This window comes from Mauremys reevesii, linkage group 3, assembly GCF_016161935.1.
Source record: "Mauremys reevesii isolate NIE-2019 linkage group 3, ASM1616193v1, whole genome shotgun sequence".
NCBI classification, from domain to species: Eukaryota; Metazoa; Chordata; order Testudines; family Geoemydidae; genus Mauremys; species Mauremys reevesii.
The window spans coordinates 33238400-33260669 of NC_052625.1; the positions used below are offsets into that span (position 1 = coordinate 33238400).

The 22270-nt window shown below is 43.9% G+C and overlaps 1 protein-coding gene across 3 annotated transcripts in view; it reads left to right on the forward strand.

Moving 5' to 3' along the window:
* Positions 1–2854: 2854 nt before the first annotated feature.
* ACYP2 (acylphosphatase 2) overlaps positions 2855–22270 on the forward strand; it is a 138724-nt gene continuing 119308 nt past the window's right edge. The window contains exons 1-4 of one of the 3 annotated variants that reach the window (XM_039530318.1): positions 2855–3054; positions 13257–13273; positions 16052–16161; positions 17559–17735. In XM_039530318.1, the coding sequence (XP_039386252.1) occupies positions 2985–3054; positions 13257–13273; positions 16052–16161; positions 17559–17688 (327 nt within the window). In that variant the 5' untranslated portion in view covers positions 2855–2984 and the 3' untranslated portion in view covers positions 17689–17735. The remainder of the gene's footprint in view (positions 3055–13256; positions 13274–16051; positions 16162–17558; positions 17736–22270) is intronic. The other 2 variants (XM_039530317.1, XM_039530320.1) reach the window with 2 other exon arrangements.

The window sequence follows — 22270 nt, forward strand, 5'->3', positions numbered from 1 at the left end:
ACTGTACTGTGCTTGACTCTTTCTTTTTTTGGTCTCTGCTGCTACCTGATTGCATACTTCCGGTTCCAAATGAGGCGTGTAGTTGACTGGTCAGTAGGCTTGTCAATTAATTGCAGTTAACTCACGCGATTAACTAAAAAAAATTAATTGTGATTAAAAAAATTAATTGCAATTAATCACACTGATAACAATAGAATACTAATTGCAATTTATTAAAAAAAATTGGATGTTTTTCTCCATTTTCAATATTGAATCCAATTACAACACAGAATACCAAGTGCACAGTGCTCACTTTATATTATTTTTTATTACAAATATATGCACTGTAAAAATGCTAAACAGAAGAAATAGTATTTTTCAAATCACCTCATACAAATACTGAATTGTTACTGTGAAAGTGTAACTAACAAATGTAGATTTTTCATTTTTGGTTACATAACTACACTCAAAAACAAAACTGTGTAAAACTTTAGAGCCTACAAGTTCACTCAGGTCCTACTTCTTATTCTGCCAATAACTAAGACAAACAAGTTTGTTTATATTGACTGGAGATACTGCTGTCTGCTTCTTATTTACAATGTCACCTAAAGGTGAGAACAGGCGTTTGCATAGCATTTTTGTAGCCAGCATTGCAAGGTATTTACATGCGAGATATGTTAAACATTCATATGCCCCTTCCCTGTTTTGGCCACCATTCCAGAGGATATGCGTCCATGCTAATGATGCCCATTAGAAAAATAATGTGTCAATTATATTTGTGACTGTACTCCTTGGGGGGAGAACTGTATGTCTCCTGCTCTGTTTTCCCCGCATTCTGCACCCATTTCATGTTATAGCAGTCTGGGATGATGACCCAGCACATGTTCCTTTTAAGAAGACTTTCACAGCAGATTTGACAAAACGCAAAGAAGGTACTAATGTAAGATTTCTAAAAATAGCGACAGCACTAGACCCTAGGTTTAAGAATCTGAAGTGCCATCCAAAATCTGAGAGGGACAAGGTGTGGAGCATGCTTTTAGAAGTCTTAACTAAAGTCTTAGTTAAGTCTTAACATCAGCAACACTCTGATGCAGAAACTACAGAACCCAAACCACCAAAAAAGAAAATCAATCTTCTGCTGGTGGCATCTGACTTAGATGATGAAATTGAATATGTGTCAGTCCCCACTGCTTTGGATTGTTATCAAGCAGAACCCATCATCAGCATGGAAGCATATCCTCTGGAATAGTGGTTGAAGCATGAAGGGACATATGAATCTTTAGAGCATCTGGCACGTAAATATCTTGCAACGCCAGCTACAACACTGCCATGTGAACCCTGTTCTCACTTTCAGGTGACACTGTAAACAAGAATCAGGCAGCATTATCTCCTGCAAATTGTAACCAACCTTGTTTGTCTGAGTGATGGCTGACCAAGAAGTAGGACTGAGTGGACTTGTAGTCTCTAAAGTTTTACATTGTTTTATTTTTGAATGAAGTTTTTTTTGTACATAATTCTACATTTGTAAGTTTCATTATAAAGAGATTACACTACAGCACTTGGAATGAGGTGAACTGAAATTTTTGTTTTTGTTTTTTACAGTGCAAATATTTGTAATAAAGTGAGCACTGTAAACTTTGTATTGTGTTGTAATTGAAATTAATATGATTGAAAATGTAGCAAACATCCAAAATAAATGGTATTCTATTGTTGAACAGCACAATTAATCATGATTAATTTTTTAAATCACTTGACAGCCCTACTAACAGGTCAATTAGTAGCTCTGGTGTTCATAACTCTCTCTAAGGTTCTGCTGTACCTTAAATACCTTCCTAAAGTTATTTTCAATGTTAGCAATTGACACGTTACCTGATCCCAAATGGAAAAGGAGATGTCCCGCATGATTAGGAAGGTGATCCATTAGACTCTATAAAGGTGTGCTCCACCCAATGAGGAACAATTGAAGAGGCTGCCCCAAGTCTCCATATTCACTGGAGAAGTTGGAAGGGGTCTTTGCCCCAAGCTCCCTTGCTTCGTGGACAGGCCAGGGAAGGGAGAGACTCTTCTATACAGGCCCTAGTCCAAATCCCCTCACACAGGGCGTGCCCTGACACTCCTCACTTTTTCCAGGTGGGGGTGAGTTCTTCAGTGAGGGTGGGGGTTAACACTATGCTGTATTGGGGGAGGGGACTTCCTGGGAGGGTCAGTGGGTCTCTCCCACTCCTGGAGGCAGGGCTGCCGGGGTGGCAAGTGAGGCAATTTGCCCCAGGTCCCGCAGGGGCCCCGTGAGCCCTGGCTAAAGGAGCCTTTTTAATTTTTACTCAGCCGGTGGCAGTCCGGGTCATCGTTGGCACTTCGGCAGCAGGCCCTTCACTTGCTCCGGGTCTTCAGCGGTGGGTCCTTCAGGGCTGCCGAAGACGTGGAGTGAGTGAAGGGCCCACCACTGCTGCAGACTCAGAGCGCCGCCCGGTGAATACGAGTGCCGCAGCGGGTGGCACCTTTTTTTATGTCTGCTCCCCCGCTTTGCCCCCTGAATCCTCTGGGCGGCTCTGCCTGGAGGTCCTTATGGGGGCCTCTCCCCCTCGCTAGGGGCTGTCTCTGGGTTCAGTGGCCGGGTGTGGGGGTGGGCTCAATATCTGGAGCGCTCTCCCCTGCCTGGGGAGGGTGGGGGTCCCAGGAGTTAGGCGCCTCCCCCACGCCGGTGAGCGGTCCCGCCGCCCTCCGGGCTGTGCCCCAGCACTCGGTCAGGGGCGGGCGGCGGGGCGCTGTGCGGCAGCTGCCGCCAGACCGTTCTCACAGCTCCCACCAGCGGGCCTGGGCAGGGCGCTTCGGGCCCGACACAGGCTCAGCCTGGCACGCGGCCGCTTTTCCAAGAAACTTGAGCCCCGCGCGCTGCCGTCCGGGCCCCTCCAAACGAGCCCAGGGGGCTGGCGCGGCGCGCCCGGCTCCGTAGGTCCCGGGCACTCGCGCGGCGGATCCGAGCAGGCCGGCGCCTGCATCCCACCATGTCCGCCCTCGCCAAGGCCTCCGGCGTCCTCAAGTCAGTGGACTATGAAGTGTTTGGCCGGGTGCAGGGTAAGTGCGGGGCGGGGCGGGTGCCTGACGCGGCTGGGTGCGCATGCGCGGAGCTGCAAGTTCGTTCCCTGCGCGAATGCACGTAGGTGGCTGCGGCCTCAGGGCCCTGCAGCGGCGAGACCCGCGGCCGGGGAAGAGGGGCTGGGTAGGGGACCCCACTCTCCCCGCCCTCCTCCAGGAGAGAGCGGGAGGGAGCGGGCGGTTAGGCCCCTAGTCTTTTCCTTATGACTTGCAGGCGTGGCCTCCGCTGGGCAAACGTGTTAAAGTTCAGCATGTGTCTGAGGTCTGGCTGCGGGCGGTGTGTACAATAAGGGGCTTGTAGAGGCCCTGTTAGTGCCCGTCAAATGTAATCTTGCCCCTCCCATCCATGTAATTTTTCCAGAGGGTTGCATACATGGGAAGTGACTGCCTGGGGGCAGGAGTACTGCCGACAGGGATCTGGGGGTCGTAGTGGCCCACAAGCTAAATATGACTCAAGAGTGTAACACTCTTGCGAAAAAAGTGAACATCATTCTGGGATGTATTAGCAGGAGTGTTGTAAGCAAGACATGAGAAGTAATTCTTCTCTAATTTGCACTGATTAGGTCTCCACTGGAGTACTGTGTCTAGTTCTGCATGCCACATTTCAGGAAAGATTGGACAAATTGGAGAAAGACCAGAGAAGAGCGACAAAAATGATTAAAGGTCTAGAAAACATGATCTATGAGGGAAAATTGAAAAAATTGCATTTGTTTAGTCTGGAGAAGAGAAGACTGAGCGGGGGACATGATAACACTTTTCAAGTGTGTGAAAGGTTGTTACAAGGAGGAGGGAGAAAAATTGTTTTTCTTAATCTCTGAGGATAGGACAAAAGCAATGGGCTTAAATTGTAGCAAGGGAGGTTTAGGTTGGACATTAGGAAAAACTTCCTAGTTGTCAGGATGGTTAAGCACTGGAATAAACTTCCTAGGGAGGTTGTGAAATCTCCATCATTGGAGATTTTTAAGAGCAGCTTAAACAAACACCTGTCAGGAGTGGTCTAGATCAGGGTTTGTCAAACTGGGGGTTGGGATCCCTCAGGGGGTCATGAGGTTATTACGTGAGGGGTTGTGAGCTGTCAGCCTCCAACCCAAACCCTGCTTTGCCTCCAACATTTATAATCATGTTAAATATATAAAAAAGTGTTTTTAATTTATGAGGTGGGGGGGAGGGATTGCACTCAGAGGCTTGCTATGTGGAAGGGGTCACCAGTACAAAAGTTTGAGAACCACCGGTCTAGATAATATTTAGTCCTGCTGTGAGTGCAGGGGACTGGACTAGATGACCTCTCGAGGTCCCTTCCAGTTCTGATTCTATAAAAGCTTCGAACTCTCTCCGAGCTATAACTTTAAAATATGAGTGCTTGAGCTGCACAGCCATACGCTGCCGAATGAGGAGGCTGGATTGTGTGTGAAGAACAGAAGCTTTCCCAGAGATGTGCAATAATAGTATCTCTTTACGATGAACTTGGAGGCAATGAAATTTCATGTGTAATGATGCACCTTGTAAGTCTCCTATTGATCGAAGCACCTTTTGCAAATTATAGCTCCACCAATGGAGTAATGTTGTTTGAGGGGGAGGAGCGGGGGGGCTTTATACTAAAAGAGGTCCACAGCATTAGTAATTAGGTGAACCAGCATAATAAACAGAAAAGTTTAAAGATGTTAAAAATTGATAATTAGAAGCGCACTGTTTTGAAGTGATTTCAGGAAGCCCATGATATAGTTCTGTGGGGCAGACCTAGCTTATTCTAAGAAATAAGGATGTAATAAATGGTGTATGGAAATAAGTACAAAATGTACTTAAAATACTATAATGGTCAAGTGTAGTCTACATTATTTTTATTTTCATTCAGTATGTGTGAAAGTTAGATAGGAGGTTGATATCTTGAAGCAGATAAAGCTAGATGGAAGTATCAGTTCTTCAAGAGTGTGCTCATGTTGATTCCATTCCAGGTGTGTGCGTGCCCATGTGCACAGTTGTTGGAGACTTGAGTGCCACATTCATGCGTTGGTATATTAGGCGCCACCGACCCTACACCCTCTCAGTTCCTTCTTACTGCCCATGACTGTTGGTTGGAGTGCCTTTAGCAAGAGTGTTAGCAGTTCTTCATAGTCCTTTGTTCTACCTAATCTGTACATAGTTAATAGTAGTTGGTTAGTCTTTATAGTGTTAAGTTAGAGTACTTAGAGTCCCCGCTGGGACTTTGTCTCCGAGCGAGACATGCCCCACTCACCTGGCTCCAAACCATGTGCGTCATGCAGCAGGCCATTGCCAGACAGTGGCCCCCACAACAGCTGCCTGAAGTGTTTGGGGGAAGCCCATAGAAAGGACAAGTGTCGCATTTGTAAGAACTTTTGTCCTCATACACAAAAGGAGCGAGGCTTCAGAGTGAAGGGCACCGCTGGCACCGGGTTCCACCTGGCACTGTTCCCCCTTGCTGGTGCCGAAGAACCCCCAGAAGAAGAGGAGCCCCTCAGCAGTGAAGGACAAGGGGGCTGTGGGAAAAGGACCTTTGTTAGGCCATACGTCCACTGTGGGGTTTCACGGGGGTATCGCTGAGTTCAGACCTCCCAGCTCGGCCAGGGATCCACCCCCGACCCGCAGAAGTTGCAAAGGTCGCTGGCTTCTGCCAGGGCCATCAGGGGCCTAAGTGGTCCAAGTGGCCAAAGAGCAAAGCCAGCCGGCTCCGCAGGCACCACAACGGGTGACTGTCTTGGCTGTGACCCCAGCACCGAAGGGGAAGCCTATGGGAGTGCAGCCTCACAGGAGGGCGGAGCACCCCGATCACCGGACCGCAGACACACATCCCCATCTCCGCGACCTCGGACGCTGGCACCATATTCTAACTCTCCGGTCAGACGACCCAGGTCTCTGACGCGTTCCCCACCTACTAGCTGCAGGATGCCAGAGCCGCGACACTGTTCCCTGTACTGCAGATGCTGGCGAACTTCCGGCCACAGGTCACCTAGGCCCTGTCTCCTAGACGTTGGTCACTGTCCTGGAGGGGCTGCTCAGAATCACGGTGCTAGTCCCAGTAGCCCTAGTACTGCTCCTCCAGCAGGTGTCACTACTTACCTTCGCCTCGCAGGTTGCCGTCCAAAGTCAGCAGGCAAACCCAGGCCTCGACGACTCCATCCTGGTTGCCAGAGGGACAGTGGTCCGGGTCGGACCAAGAATTTAGCCTTCACCCCGACAAGGGAATTATCCTCAACGTGGGAGACCGTGGCAGCACTGACCACAGTGCCATCACAGCAGGGACAGTGGCCTACTCAGTGGCCATACTGGAACCCATAGGAAGTGCTGGTGATGCCGATCACATATTCCTAGCCCTCTCTGGCTGCCTCGGATAAGCCAGCCATGGCACCGCTGGTGCCGCAGTCAGAGCATGGTACCGAGCCAGATGTGGCACCAATGCACTGGACCCTGGCACCAAAGGAGCCTTCCCCAGATAAGGAGGGGGAACACGCTCTTCCTCAAGTGGGACAGTCCTTTTCATCATCCCCTGATGAGGCGATGGCCGGGCCTTTCCACTCCAGCTGTCCCCCGGATGTCTTCAAGGAGCACCAGGCCCTCCTTAACGGGTGGGTGAAAACTTAAAGCTCCAGGTTGAGGAGGATGCGGAGGAAGCTGATGACCTCTTTGGCGTCGTTTCGGCCGCTTCCCCTGCTCGGATCGCATTGCCCCTCCAACTGGGGGGGTCCTTAAAATTGCCAAGACACTGTGGCAAACCCCCTCTTCTATTCCGCGACCTCTAAGAAGATGGAAAAGAAATACTATATCCCTGCAAGGGGGTTTGAATATCTCTATACACATCCCCCTGCAGAATCACTGGTCGTGTCTGCAGTGAACAAAAGGCACAGACAGGGTCAAGTTAGCAGCACACCGAAGAACAAAGAGGCCAAAAGACTTGATTTGTTTGGCAAAAAGTTTATTCAATGGGTAGCCTACAATTCAAGGTCTCTAGTCACCAGGCCCTGCTGGGATGCTATAATTTCAATCTGTGGGATTTCCTGAATAAATTCAAAGAGGCCCTCCCCCAAGATCATGCCCAGGAGTTTGCTGCGCTGCTGGACGAAGGCACGTCAGTCGCCGAAGATGGTCCTCCAAATGGCCCTGACTCAGTGGCCAGGATGGTCAGATCTGCGGTGGCCATGAGATGCAGCAGTCCTTTGGGTTGTCCCAAGAGATGCAAGCCACGATCCAAGACCTCCCTTTCAAGGATACTCTGAGCTCACGGACTCAAGTCTCCATCACCTTAAAGATTCTCGAGCTACCCTCCATTCCCTGGGCCTTCATACCCCGCAACAGTCCAGGAAGCCTTTCTGTCCTCTGCCTCCTCCCCCTCAGCAGTCCAGGTCCTGGGGAACTCCCAGAGCAGGCTTCTACAGGAGAAAGGATAAAGACAAAGGGCATAAGTGGCGATACCTGTCGTCTTCCTGCCCGGCTTCACAACCTGACCATCCCTGAGGCCAGGGAGGCTAAAAACAGTTGTTTTGAGGATGCTCCTGAGCCAATCTGTAGGATCCATCCTTCCCCTTCCTTGACTGCCTCCACCCTTTCTGGTCGGCCTGGTCCTGTCTCACCTTGGGTGCTCAATACAGTTTCGTCAGGCTATACCCTTTATAGGTTTATCACAATCCATCCCTCCCACCCCCCTTCCCTGTCCCTCTTCAGGGACCCTTCTCACAAGCAGCTCCTCATTCAGGAGGTCAACAGCCTCCTGCATCTGGGGGCAGTGGAGGAGGTCCCTCAGAACATGGAAGGAAAAGGGTTCTACTCCCATTACTTCCTAATTCCGAAGGCAAAAGGTGGCCACAGACCCATTCTGGACCTATGTTGCCTCAACAGTTCTCTCAAGAAGTTGAAGTTTCACATGGTCTCCCTGGCCTCTGTCATCCCCTCCCTGGATCCGGGAGCCTGGTACATCACCCTCGATTTAAAGGATGTTTACTTCCATATTTCCATTTTTCCGGGGGCACCAGCACTTCCTCCATTTCATGCTAGGCCACTGTCATTTCCAATTCATGGTGATGTCCTTTCGCCTCTGGTCAGCCCCGAGGGTGTTCACAAAGTGCATAGCGATGGTGGCTGCTTACCTGCAACATCGGGGATTCCAAATGTATCCGTACCTCGACGACTGTCTAATAAGGGGCTGGTCCTGAAACTAAGTGTGGAGGCATCTTGGGCTGGTCTGTTCCACCTGTTGTGACCTGGGACTGATAATACATGAGGAAAAAGTCAACCTTAACTCCAGTGCAATGCATAGAATTCATCGGAGTGGTTCTCAACTCCATTCAGGCCAGGGCCTTCCTCCTTGAGACTCCGTTCCAAGCCAAGGTGGACTTCATCTTGTGTATGTGAGCCAATCCGCTCACTACCACCCACACGTGCCTGAGACTGTTGAGACACATGGCAGAATGCACATACATGGTCTGGTATGCGCGGCTTCGCCCCAGGCCCCTACAGGCTTATGTCCCCCAAGCAGCACAGCCTGGATCGGGTGGTCAGAATTCTGGACAGTGTACTGTCATCTCTCACCTGGTGGCAAGATTCCACGCCACTATTAGAAGGAGTCCCCTTTGTGGCTCCTGCCACATTGATGACCCTCATCTCCGATGCTTCAGACCTGGGGTGGGGAGCCCATCTGGGTGATTTCAGTACGCAAGGTTGTTGGTCCAGTTATGATCGCTACTTGCATATCAATGCCAGGGAACTCAGGGCGGTTTGCTTAGCCTGCCATGCCTTCGCACCTCATATACAGGGCAAAGAGGTTCAGGTACTTACGGACAATATGGCAACCATGTTCTATATCAACAAGCAAGGCAGAGCCAAGTCAACGGCCCTCTGTCAAGAAGCCCTTAGACTCTGAGACCTCTGTCTGCAGTACGGTATACATCTCATTGCAGCGCACCTTCCAGGGGCCAAGAACACCTTGGCAGATTGCCTCAGCAGGACCTTCTTGTCTCACCACGAGTGGTCCCTCCATCCAGAGGTGGTGAGTTTAATCTTCTGCAAGTGGGAAACTCCCCAGTTAGACCTGTTTGCATCCAGACAGAACAGGAAATGCCACATCTTTTGCTCAATGAGAGGCTTGGACAGGGGGTCCCTGTCAGATGCTTTTCTACTCCCGTGGTCGGGGGCTCTGATATACAGCTTTCCTCTGGTGCCGTTGCTCCTCGCAAAGATAAGGCAGGACAGAGCAAGGGCGATCCTCATAGCGCCGGCCTGGCTGCACCAGCACTGGTACAGCATGCTGCTGAACCTTTTCTCTCAGGCCAGACTTCTATCCCAAAACCATGGCAGTCTTCTGCACCCGAATCTGGCGGCACTGCACCTGACAGCTTGGCTGCTGCATGGTTGAACAAGCCGGAGCAGCAGTGCTCAGCAGATGTTCAGTAGATCCTGTTGGGAAGTAGAAAGCCCTCTACCAGTGCAATCTACCTGGCCAAGTGGACATCACTTGTTGGACGTCGGAGAAAGGTGTCTAGCCTGAACAGGCCTCGTTGCAGCTCATTCTGGAATACCTTCTGCATCTCAGGCTCCAGGGTTTGTTCCTTTCATTGATCAAAGTCCACCTGGTGGCCATCTCAGCACTCCATCTGCCACTCGAGGGCAGGTCAGTCTTCACCCAGGACATTCCTCTAGGGCCTTTGAGCACCTTTACCCACATGTAAAGGATCCCGTTTCTCTGTGGGACTTGAAGCTGGTGCTGTTGTGGCTCACGGGTCCCCCTTTTGAGCCTTTGGCTTCCTGTTCTCTCCTTCTCTTGTCCTGGAAGGTTGCGTTCCTGGTCGCAGTGACTTTGGCCTGTTGGGTCTTGGAAATTTGGACGCTCACCTCGGAGCCATGTTATACAGTTTTCGACAAGGTACAGCTGAGACCTCACCTGGCTTTTCTGCCCAAGGTGGCCTCTCAGTTTCATTCAACCCAGGACATTTACTTACCAGTCTTCTTTCCTAAGCTGCATAAGTCAGAGGAGGAGTGTAGACTGCATGCCTTGGACGTTAGAAGGGCTCTAGTCTTCTACATTGACATGACCAAGCCATTCCCTAAGTCTACGCAATTGTTCGTCTCTGTGGCTGACAGGATGAAAGGGCACCCTGTATCCTCCCAAAGAAGTGCCTCTTGAATCACCACCTGCATTCGCTTCTGCTATGATCAAGTGAAGGTGCTGCCCCCTGCGATCATCACCGCCCACTCAACCAGAGTGCAGGCCTTTTTGGCAGCTTTTCTGTTCCAGGTGCCTATCCAGGACATCTGCAGGGTGACCACCTGGGTCATGCATCCATATGTTTACGTCCCACTACACATTGACTCAGCAGGCCCAGGATGATGCCAGCTTTGCTAGGGCAGTACTGCAAGCGTGAAACTGTGAACTCCGAGCCTACCTCCGTAGATCCTGCTTGTGAGTCATATAGAATGGAATCGACATGAGGAAGCACTCAAAGAAAAAAATGGTTACTTTGCATAACAGTTCTTCGAGATGTGTTGCTCATGTCCATTCCATTACCCGCCCTCCTACCCTCTGTCAGAGTTGCAGGCAAGAAGGAACTGAGAGAGCAGAGAGTCGGCAGTGCCTAATATACCGATGCATGAGCATGGCACTCAAGGGGGTGCCACAGCCAACCTTATGGATACAGTTAAGGCAAAAGTTTCTGACAACTGTGCACAGGGCATGCCCATATCTACAAAGGAATGGACATGAGCAACACATCTTGAAGAACAACAGTTACGAAAAGTAACTGTTTTTTCTACATAATTTAACTAAGGCAGTTTGAATAGAGAAGGAATGTTGGCAATAATACAAGGCAAACAACAAGGGCATTGTTTAAATTACATGAATATCTTTAGACAGAGAAGGTGGGTGAGGTAATATATTTTAGTTGACCAACTTCTGTTGGTGAACAAGATAAGCTTTCAAGCTTACACAGATCTCTTCTTCAGGTCTGGGAAAGGTACTCAGAATGCCATAGTTCAATTGATCCAATAAAAGATATTACCTCATCCACCTTGTACCTCTAATACCTTGGGACAAACATGGCTATAGCAACACAGCAAACATGAGTATCTTTGTAAGTTATCTGACAAGTGCAGGTCTCCTGTTTGGTTCTGTTATATTGTAACTACATTTAAAGTACATTGTTGTTAGCTGAAAGTATTGACAACTTGCTCAGAGTGTCAGAATATGCACCATAGATAAATCAGCAATAAAGGATCAGCAAAACATTATTTAGTTCTGTGTCAAATTTAAATTATAAAAATCACAAACCATATTATCTAGCAGCTGATGGAACAAATTTACCATGGTAAGAAATGGGTATAACACCACTTACTTTGATGGAATATACCAGTGATAAAGTTGGCCTGATATCTTTTTTGATCATGCTTGAGTGGATGGTGTGAAGGAAGGCTATGGATCATATAGGTGTAAACAGGAATAAAAATACAAACCTCATAAACTGAATGAGAGAGATCCATGTTACTACTTGTTTGTACAATGTCTAGCTCAATGGGGGCTGATATTGGCAGAGGCCACTAAACACTACTGTAATGCAAGTATATAATAATGGAATTCTTGTTTTTGTTTGTTTAATGCATCATATGACTTTTATCTATCCTGCATAACTAAGGACTCAGTACTTTCTCCATGATGGTATAAACTGTCTCTGTTCAGATAGTATTGTGTAGTTTTCTAAAAACAAATGCATAAAAGGTTATATATATATATATTACTTATATATATATTCTCATACATAAATTTAGCAACCTTAATTGTTTTGGTGGGAGTAGGCCACCAATTGGGTAGCTAAAAGCTTGGAGATATGTTTTTATAATATAGCATTTATTTCGTACTTGGAGACTGTTGACATTCTGCATTCTTTAAAGATACTATCTGTGCAGGATTTTGACTACAGGTCTTATCTCCTTAGCAGAAGATGATGGAATTCTCCTAGTTTGTGAGTCTTGAGGGCAGCAGTAGTGGGATGGAGTGCAAGACATATCCCCTACTTGTCCTTGTGAGCCTTCTGAACATTCCACTCAGTTTCTTCAATAGCATGGTAGGCAAAGTTCCCAGAAAGAAAATGCCAATTCTGGATGTTCACCATGAGGTGTTTTAAAAAAAATAAATAAGGGCGGGGGGGGTGCTTCTGGGATGCCTGCAGAAAAATTAAGTACATGATGCAAGAATCAAGGGGGCCTGGCTTATCTTCTACCTTCCTACAGTTGTCCTCAAGGATTAAAACCTGAAGCTCTAGGAGTGTTCTTCCGCTGTATTGCTAAGAAGTTAAGGCTAGGGTTAGAGAATCCTTCAAAAGGATATATTCAGAGAAGCAGAATTACAAGTAAGATATTTTCTCTGTCATTATTTGTCCTAAGGAAGACCATAATAAGTAGGGCCATACTAAATTCACGGCCATGAAAAACGTGCCATGGACCATGAAATCTGGTCTTTTGTGTGCTTTTACCTTGTACTCTACAGATTTCATGGGGGAGACCAGTGTTTCTCAAATTGGGGGTCCAGACCCAAAAGAGAGTTGCAGGGGGGTTGCAAGGTTATTTTAGGGGGATCATGGTATTGCCACCCTTACTTCTGTGCTACCTTCAGAGCTGGGTGGTGGAGAGCAGTGGCTGCTGGCCAGGAGCCCAGCTCTGAAAGCAGTGCCCCGCCAGCAGCAGCACAGAAGTAAGGGTGGCAATATCATACAACGCCATCCTTACTTCTGCACTGCTGCTGGCAACGCAGAAGTAAGGGTAGCAGTAACTCAGCCTCCCTCTACAATAACCTTGCAACAACCCCCCTGCCCCCAAACTCCTTTTTGGGTCAGGACCTCTACAATTACAGCTCTGAAATTTCAGCTTTAAATAGCTGAAATAATGAAATTTACAATTTTTAGAATCCTATGACCTTGAAATTGACTAAAATGTACCATGATTTTGGTAGGGCCCTAATAATAAGGTCAAAACATATGTATGTATGTATAAACCTGACTCCTAAGTAGCTATCCATATTTTAGAAGTGTGATGAATAGGTATAACCGTTCTTTAAAGTTTCATAGAAAATGACTAGAACAAACCTCTAGTACTTAGTTTAGTTTACAGAGACTCAAATTAGGTAAAATTGTTAGCAATAGCATTAATTCTGTCAAATTAATCTCTCTTTTCTTTTCCTTTTTTTCTAGGCGTTTGTTTCAGAATGGTAAGGCAGCATGCATTATGCTAATTTTACATTACAACAGTGTAATATTTCCAATGCTAAAAATATTGTAGGAGGCCTATAGTAGAGTATAAAGGCATTCAGCTGACGTTTTCAGTCCTTAGCTGGACAGTTAAGTATTGTGCGTTTTTGTTGTTGTTTTTTTTAATCTTGGGTTCTTTTTATAGTAGATACATGGTATAGAATAATTCTACTGTTAAAACAGAATTTCTTTTAAGAGTTTATTCATATTGATATTTAATTTGTTTGTATCATAGTAATATCTAGAGGCTTCAATCACTGAATTTAAACATCACAAGGGCCTAACAATGTGTTGAATGGAAAATGTTAGTTTTGAGCTACTGAAGCAATGTGTATTCTCTTTTTATTTTTCTTCATGAAAATAAAAGTGCAATGTTAATTCTTCAGAGAATTATAGAAATTAATTTACAGTGCTTATAATTTTTTTCTGATAGATGATGTCTAGTAATCACATGATGTGAAAGTTTGGTCTCTGCAGCTCAGAACCCAGCCAAGCTTCTCCACCAGTTCTGAAACTGCAGCAGGAGCATTACAATTCAAAAGAAAGGCAGAAGCTCAGAAAACAAGAGGACACATGTTGCACAGAGTCAAAATAGCTAGAATACTGTATTTTCTGAAAATATTGACTGTTTACTATTAAATATAAAGCTTTTTCAGTATATGATTATACACCCCTACCTCGATATAACGCTGTCCTCAGAAGCCAAAATATCTTACTGCATTATAGGTGAAACCGCGTTATATTGAACTTGCTTTGATCCACTGGGGTGCGCAGCCCCGCCCCCCGGAACACTGCTTTACCACATTATATCTGAATTTGTGTTATATTGGGTTGCGTTATATCGAGGTAGAGGTGTACTTGTGAAACAGCTGAAAAATGAAATTGCTGAAGGACTTAGGGTATAACATATGTCTTAAATTTAGGGACATCATTCATTCTACCAAGTCAGCTCGGGTCTATCCCAGGTACTTTGGGCTATTATGCTGAGTTGCCGCTCTATCAGATATATGGTTCATTGCTTTGTGCTAAGTTACTGTTAACTTGGAAGTGCGAATCTATGTCTGTGTGTGATTGAAAGTCATGACATCATCCCATGCCTGCTTTATATTTAAGTGGAGAGACGTGAGCATTGAGTGTTTTGTGTGAGGAAACAATGAGCCTCTCTTATATTTTGATGCCTTATCAGCAGGCAAATGTAACCAAATAGACAATTTAAAAATGCCCTTTGTTACTGTTTAACAGATGCAACAGAAGACCGTAAAACACTGAAATTGTGCTGATAGTGTCTAAACAGGAACAGTTCTCTAGTGAACTAATCAATAATGACTATTCATTAATAGCAGCCTAGGCCAACCCAGTTGAGTGTATATGAAGTATACTAAAATGTTGTCCCCAGAGGCTAATAGCCAAATCTGAGTGCAGTATATGCAACTGGATAAAGATAGATATATATAAAAGAGAGAGTCTCTATGCATACTCTGGTGTATTATTGAGCAAAATTTAAAACATAGAGTGGAAAACTCCCAACTATATCTTTGAACTGCATTAAAGTTTACAATTGTGGCGAGTCTGATTATACTCTGCAGTGCAGCATATAAACATGAGATGCATGCTTGCACACAGATTGTTTCGTCTTGATTGAGTTAGAAAAGATGTAGATAGTTAAAATACCTGTGACATCTATATTTATGTAACTGATGTATGAGAAGTAGAAGAACATGTGTTGGCTAATATTGATTGACTTACTCTTTGTTCTTTGGGTGGAATAATTATTTGCTGGATTTCTGAGAGATAGACTTCCTATTCTTTGCAGTTTTGTGGTTTTAAAACATGTATATTTAAAGATAGACATATGTTACTTAGGTATGAGAAAGACAGATAATATAGAATGGCAAAACTTAAAAAAAAGTGGAGATAAACTGAAGTGGCGGAAGTCAGTTCAGGAAGTGAATAAGAGGCAATCAGCATAAGTTCACAATAATACTGTGTTGCAAAAAGAGCCATATTAACAACCCAAACATTTAACTGGACTTCAATCTTTATTGCTACCACAATTCCCTCTTCTTCAAGTGTTTTGTTCTTCTTCATTTACTTCTCAAGGAAAGTTGCTAATTATTTTGACAGTTTGCTTGAAGATGGGATGTCATAGCTCCTTAAGGAAGTGTAGCAAATTCAGAAGTGCTTTAACAAAAGATGAAGTTTTTACAGCCTTCTGTTTTTTGCTATCAGTGTTATTTCTTCGAAGTGGTAACTGTGAGGTGATGTGGAAGACCCTTGACCTCTGCACAAGAAGATAAGATATATGTTGAAAATTCTTAAAATGGAGAGTGTCGATTTTTTGTCTTCTCCCACAAATGCAACCATCAATAGGTTCTGACATATCATGAGAAAACTGTCCCGAAGAAGCTATACTGCTACTTGCTTATTGCCTGCAGTGTAACTTGAAAGTGGAGCCAAGGGATGATGTTATGGTAAACACTGATAAGCACAAGTGGGATAAGTCTCACTTTCTTGTTGAAAAATTGGCTGCTTCTGCTGCAAGTCCAGAACCGGCAGGAAAATCCTGGTGTTTGGGTAGGTGCTTTAATATCTACAGATACTTTTTAGGAAGAGTAGGTTTTAAGAAAGTTGTGGAAATGAAACTGTGGCTTTAAGATTACTGATGCACAATCTCTGTGTGTCATAACTGCTGGTACTGAATATATTATATGTATTTTTTGTTTTATTTTCCAAATCAGTACACAGAAGATGAAGCTAGGAAAATGGGAGTAGTTGGCTGGGTTAAAAATACCAGACAAGGGACTGTTACTGGCCAAGTTCAGGGCCCAGAAGATAAAGTAAATGCGATGTAAGTACTTTTGTGTCAATGTGTGTTAGCCTCATTGACCTGTCAAATTTGTTAAAATGATTCTGAAGAGAATGTAAAATTAGATTTAGATATCAGTGACTTACTGTAACAATAACAAATCAAGGTTGTTAGAAACATGCCATCTTGACTCCTGAGCAATAGTTATCCTTCTGGTGTATCGGAGAGCTGGGAAGAGGAGCCAAAAGGAATATTAAAAAATAGAAAAACGAAAAAGAGACTATTAAGTGAAAAAACATAAAATTAGAAGGAGGAAAACAGACTAGACAAATTAATAGGATTAGAAAGAAAGAAATGGACAATATAAAGAAAAGACCATCAATTGTGCCAGGACATAGGATAAGGGAAAATGGTGTGGTGATGGGAGGAATGTGTCTGCCTACCTGTCCACTGTAAGTAGGGGCTTCCCCTCCAACAACAACAAAAAAGATTTGGAACCACTGCTGCAATGTAATAGTACTTTCCATTGGTCTTCTGTGAGCTAGTACCCTAAATGATACAATTTTTACCAAGATGTCTGCCTATAGCGTTAAGCTCTGAGATACTATTTTAAATTTAAAACTTTTAAAAAAAATTAGAACTGTTTGTTCTTGGTGACAAGTGCTAATCCTGTCAGCTTTTATACTGCTTGGCTCAGTAAAATAGACTTACTTTTCCTTTGATTCTTAAATCATAAATTATTATGAACAGAGTAGTAGATACCCTTATATGGAAGTTGCCTAATCTCAGTATACAAACGTTTCTGACCTGTTTTTCAAGGGCTCTAGTGTCTTTGTAAGTTGTAGCAGAACTTCAAGATTTTGCAGAAGGATAGTCCTCGTGTCAGAGACTTGCCTTTCATTGCCCACATGGAAATTCATTCAGATCTGGTTGAATTATAAAATGTCAAATTTGCCATTTCCAGTCTGTATTATGCCCAGCAGAGGTTGCTGGAGGCTCTCTGCTAAAACTTTTCAAGATACTACATATACTGGGCATGCTCCCCAGTGTCTCTTTTTAGCATGGCACATATGTATCTCCAGATGGGAATCAGACAAAATAGATCCTCCTCCTTGTCCCACTTGCCCTATCAAAATACACGTTGGGCTAGGGGCATTTGCACCAGACTAGGATCAATGAGGCCTTACACTCATGTTTTCTAACTGCTGTTGGTAATTCAGTTCCTTTCACAATATTTGTTACTGAGCAAGGCCTCATACCACCCTGAGAAGCAGCAGAAGCTGGAAATAGAATATGGCAGACAAAAGTCTTATTTCATTAGCCACACTGCCTCTTTTTAAGAACCTCCCAAATCTATGTGTCTGATGATACTGTAGGTAAAATGAGGCTACTCATACATATGCAATCGTTGTTTCTGTATGTTGTGCATTCCCTAATAGGTGGTCTACAAATGATTACAGCCTACTCCTGCTGCCCATTACTGGAGTTACTCTTTTCACTGTAGTGAGTGCTGACTATGCTGCAGTGCTGGAGGTCCAGAGTTCAAACCCTGATGATGATGCATTATGAGTGGATGAGTTACAGTTGCACATAGTAGAATTTGCTTACCTCACACAGTTAAGTGACACTATTATATTTTGGTATTACAATAGTACTTACTGCCCTCCACTGCGATTGGGTTCCTGTTGTGATGGGCACTCTACAAAAACATAGTAAGAGAGATTCCCTATCCAGAAGAGTTTACAATCAAAATAAAACAGACAGATGAAGTAACTTGCCTAAGATCTTACAGCAGATAAGTGACAAAATCCAGATCTTCTGAGTCCTGCACCCTATCCCCTGGACCACACTAACATTGCTACAGTTTTGTGGGGTTTTGGAGTGTTTTCACTTTTATGTATGTGTCAAATGTGAGATGTGACAGATGATACTGGTGTTGAGTTTAGTGATGGAAGACAAACCAAAAGAAGTTGTAGGTAGGTAGGGGTGTGTGTGTGAGAGAGAGAGAGAGACAGATGGCAGTTGCTTGGTATAAAGAAAAAGGAAAGATGTGTTAGGCAAGGATAATGAGTTAACAAAAGGCACAGTCATGAATGGGAGAAAAAAGACTGTTCAGAAACTTGTTCATTATTGATGTTCAAAATTTTCTCAGGATGTTCTGGCATTTAAAACTAAACTGAAGAACACGTGTTTGTTGCAGCTCAACAGAAATGACTGTTGCTCTCAACCCCTGTGTGGCAGGGCGATGTCTCGCTGGCGCAGCATCTCCTGCTGATTGTCTCAGGAATTAGCTCTCCAGCATCCAGAGTGCCCTCTGCACGCCGGTGTTGCGCCTGCCGCTGGCCCGTGTTCCTCCTGGTCCTCAGTGCCCCTCTACGACAGGGTTCTGTCCCTGGCAGTAACCCACAATCTGGGTCTCCCTACCCTGGGGAACCCCCCACCCTCTATTCCCATCTTGCCTCAGTGGCTACTGCCAGTCACTATCTAGCCCCCGCTCCCTGGGGCAGACTGCAGTCTATAAACCCGCAAGGGGGTTTGGACCAGCTGCCTCTGCCTATTCCTGGGCTACACTTCTGCAACCATAGTATCCGCTTGTGGGCCCTTAACTTGGCCTGCAGCCTGGGGCTTTGCTAGGCTGGAGCTCCCTCTGCCCTTCCCCAGCCCTGCTCCACTTCAGATACCTTCCTCAGCTTCCCAGGCAGCCAGGTCCTTCTCTCTCAGGAGCGAGAGAGAGAATGTCTGTCTTAGCCTCTGGCCCTCAGCCCTCTTATAGGGCCAGCTGTGGCCTGATTGGGGCGTGGCTGCTTACCCCAATCACCCTGGCTTTTCCGCACTGCAGCCCTCCCCCAGAGCTGTTTTATGCCCTCCAGGGCAGCAGCAGGGTAACCACCCCATTACACCCTCATTTAGGCAAGACCTAAAGGAACAGGTTTTTAAAAAGAAAGATAGTTTCTGTGGCAAAAAACCTGTCACTTCTGTCATATGTTCCTTAATTCAGACACACCCTTGCTTCTCAAACAAGATTACCTTTCCCAAAGAGAAGCAGGTGATAACTCTCAAATTGGAAGATAAGGAAACTGGACAAAGTGACTCCGAAAAGTCACTTGCTAGTTTATTGCAGAGTACTACCTTCTGTAGATGTATTTCATAGGAAACAATCAGGTGGGTGGCAAGCTTCTGATTTTCCAGATGCGTGTGACAGTATGCCACACAATATTGCTAGTCCATCACATATTTTGGATAGGCAATTTCCATTTCAATGTTTTAACTCATACTTGCTATTGTGAAATAGTTAAAAGAAAACTACCTATTTTGCTCATTCCAGAAATATGAAGTTCTTAAAGATTAAGCCAAATTATTTGTTATAGTTATTACTTAATTTATTCCACTTTCAAAGGCTTTCCTGACACACACAGTCAACATCTACATTTTGATATCTGTCCCTTTATGCAAGACAGTGTCATGCCAGTGGAGCTGAAATTTTGTGTGGAAACTGCTATAATATACTTAACAACAAATGATATGATGCAGCTCTGATGGTATCATATGAGCTTCCGAGGTAAAGCTTATTACAGTAACTGTAGTTTGTTTTAGTTGGGAGGCATTACAAAAGTCTAATCGCAGTATATGGTTGTACATACTTTATTTGCTGTAGCACCAAATCACTATAGGCAAAGTTGAAGACATAGAGCTTGCCTACACACAAAAGTTGTACCGCATAGAAGGAGAATAAGCTATACCAATGTAAGTCACCTTTATGTTGTTAAAAAGAGATTTTACTGGTATAATTTCATTAAAAAAAATCACACACACACACACACACACACACACACACACACACACACACACACACACACACACACACACACACACACACACACACACACACACACACACACACACACACACACACACACACACACACAAAATAGCTATGGTTGAAAAACTGTGTGTAGGCCTGGCCATAGCTTCAAACTTAATCCTACAGAAGCACAGACATTTCAAATTTAAGTTTTATGTGCATTTCATTGTTAGTAGTATTTTTTAATGGCAGGAGTATCACAACCCAAAAAGTAGGTACTTCTATAAATCATGGACTGTTGTGGAACCATTTTAGTAGATTGTGATTGTGTGCTTTGGGAAATATTTTGCATGGCTTTATGACACTGTAGCGTAGAACAACCATTGTTTCATTGGAAAGATTTGTGTAAAGATTTGTGTAAGAAAGTGTACTCTGGGTTGGGTGCATTATAGTGTAATGTTACTTATTAGGTAATTTGTAAAAAAGTAACTATACTGTATATATGCAGTAGTAGTTCTATCTGGTACTTATATTTTTAATTACTTTATTTAAATTAGGAGTATGTAGTGTAAGTAAATTATATATATACTAAAATATTACATAGCCGTATTGGATTTTGTATTTAACTCACAGATGGATGTATACAAGGTACTTTGCCCTTTAGTTGTTTTTTAAACCTCTGTATCTTGACCTTATTTTCCTTTGATTAATTATCCAAATCACTAGTTGATGTTATGGAATAACAAGGTTACATTTCTTGTTTTATCTTGGACCTTTTTGAGGTACAAAGATAAAAAACACTTTTTATTTGGTAAGCTGATAGTTGTGGAGGTGTGTTCACTTCCTATAATTTAAAACCTTTGTACTTTTCCTAAACTTTAAAAAAATAGCATATAGGCTCAGCCTATATCAATTTTTAGCCTAAAGCAATTGATTAAAATTTTTATATGTCCTTGAATTATGATATTTTTAAAATGGAACATTGGCAAACCCTAATGTGTTGTAAATGTATTTTTTAATTCTTGTGAAATAGTTCTGTGAAGAAATTGGCTGAGGAACTTTTTAGGTTGCTTTTTTAACTCATATTTTTTAAAAATGGTTTTCATATAATATGTATGATAAGAAATAAAAACGTATAAACCTAGATTTCAAAAAAGGCCTGCAGCCTCTACCATCAGGAAATGAAAACGTCAAATGCTGCAATGTCTTTAAAAACATGGGTGTGGTTTTCCTTAAAGTTATGGAAATCTTGAATTCAGCAGTGGCCGTTATCGTTAGGAGGGCTGCCTGGAAGCACAGAAGTCCATTTCAGTTGTTCCCAGGCCAGCTTTCAGGGGCATTTTGCATGTGTGTTGTGTCTTCTTTTTCTCCTTCATTGCCTCATTCTTGTAATAAGGATGATTGATGGTGAAAGCTTTCTTTTGCAAATTTCATTACATGTAGCCAATTTGGAATGCAGTTTCTGACATTTTCTTTTATATGAATAGTTTCAAAACTATTGTTTTGTTAAAGTTAAATATACTTTTTGCAAAGTAAAAGAAGATGGAAAAATAATGTTGCATTTCCCGATAAACCATTTAAAAGTTGCATCTTTAGGGATTTATGTGTGATTAACTAATATGACTGCATTATGCACAGTAACTATGGTCTTTGTCCTGGTGATTTAATGTCAAGTTGATTTTTTGGGGTTGCAAAATAAATTAACAAAACCAGACAGGAATTGTCCACACCCATATTAGAAATCTGTTTGACAGACAAACTTTGCACTTATTTTCACATAAACTGATGTAAATTTAGAGTATCTCCACTGAAGTCAGTAGAAATACTCTAAAATTTACACACTGGCGTAACTGCAAGCATAATTTGCCCCCTGATTATCATCTATCCTATCAGCTGCTAGTGGTCCTGGGAATGCAGTTGGGAGAGGGAATGCACTATGTCACCTAATGTCATCGTGCCTCAGTGGGTCACAGTTGAGAATACCAGATTCAGGACAAACTGCTGAGAAATAGGGCAGACTCACCTCCAAACTGGTGGTTATTCTAACATCAGATATACCAAGCCAGTAACAAAAGTAAACTTCTGTCTCAATACATGGTTAACAAGAAATAAAAAATGCAGTTATTTCAGCCTTTGTTTCATCACTCAGACACTGGACTCTATGATGAGTGGTTATTGAAAACCAATTTAATCACTTATAGGGTCCTCTAATCCCAAGAGATCAACCACATAGCCAGGTCAGTATATAACTCAGATCTTACCCAATAATCACGCTGTTGTCCATTCCTTAGTATCTCAGGGCACGTCTACACTTGCAAAGTTACAGTGTCGTTCAGAGAGCGCAGAAGG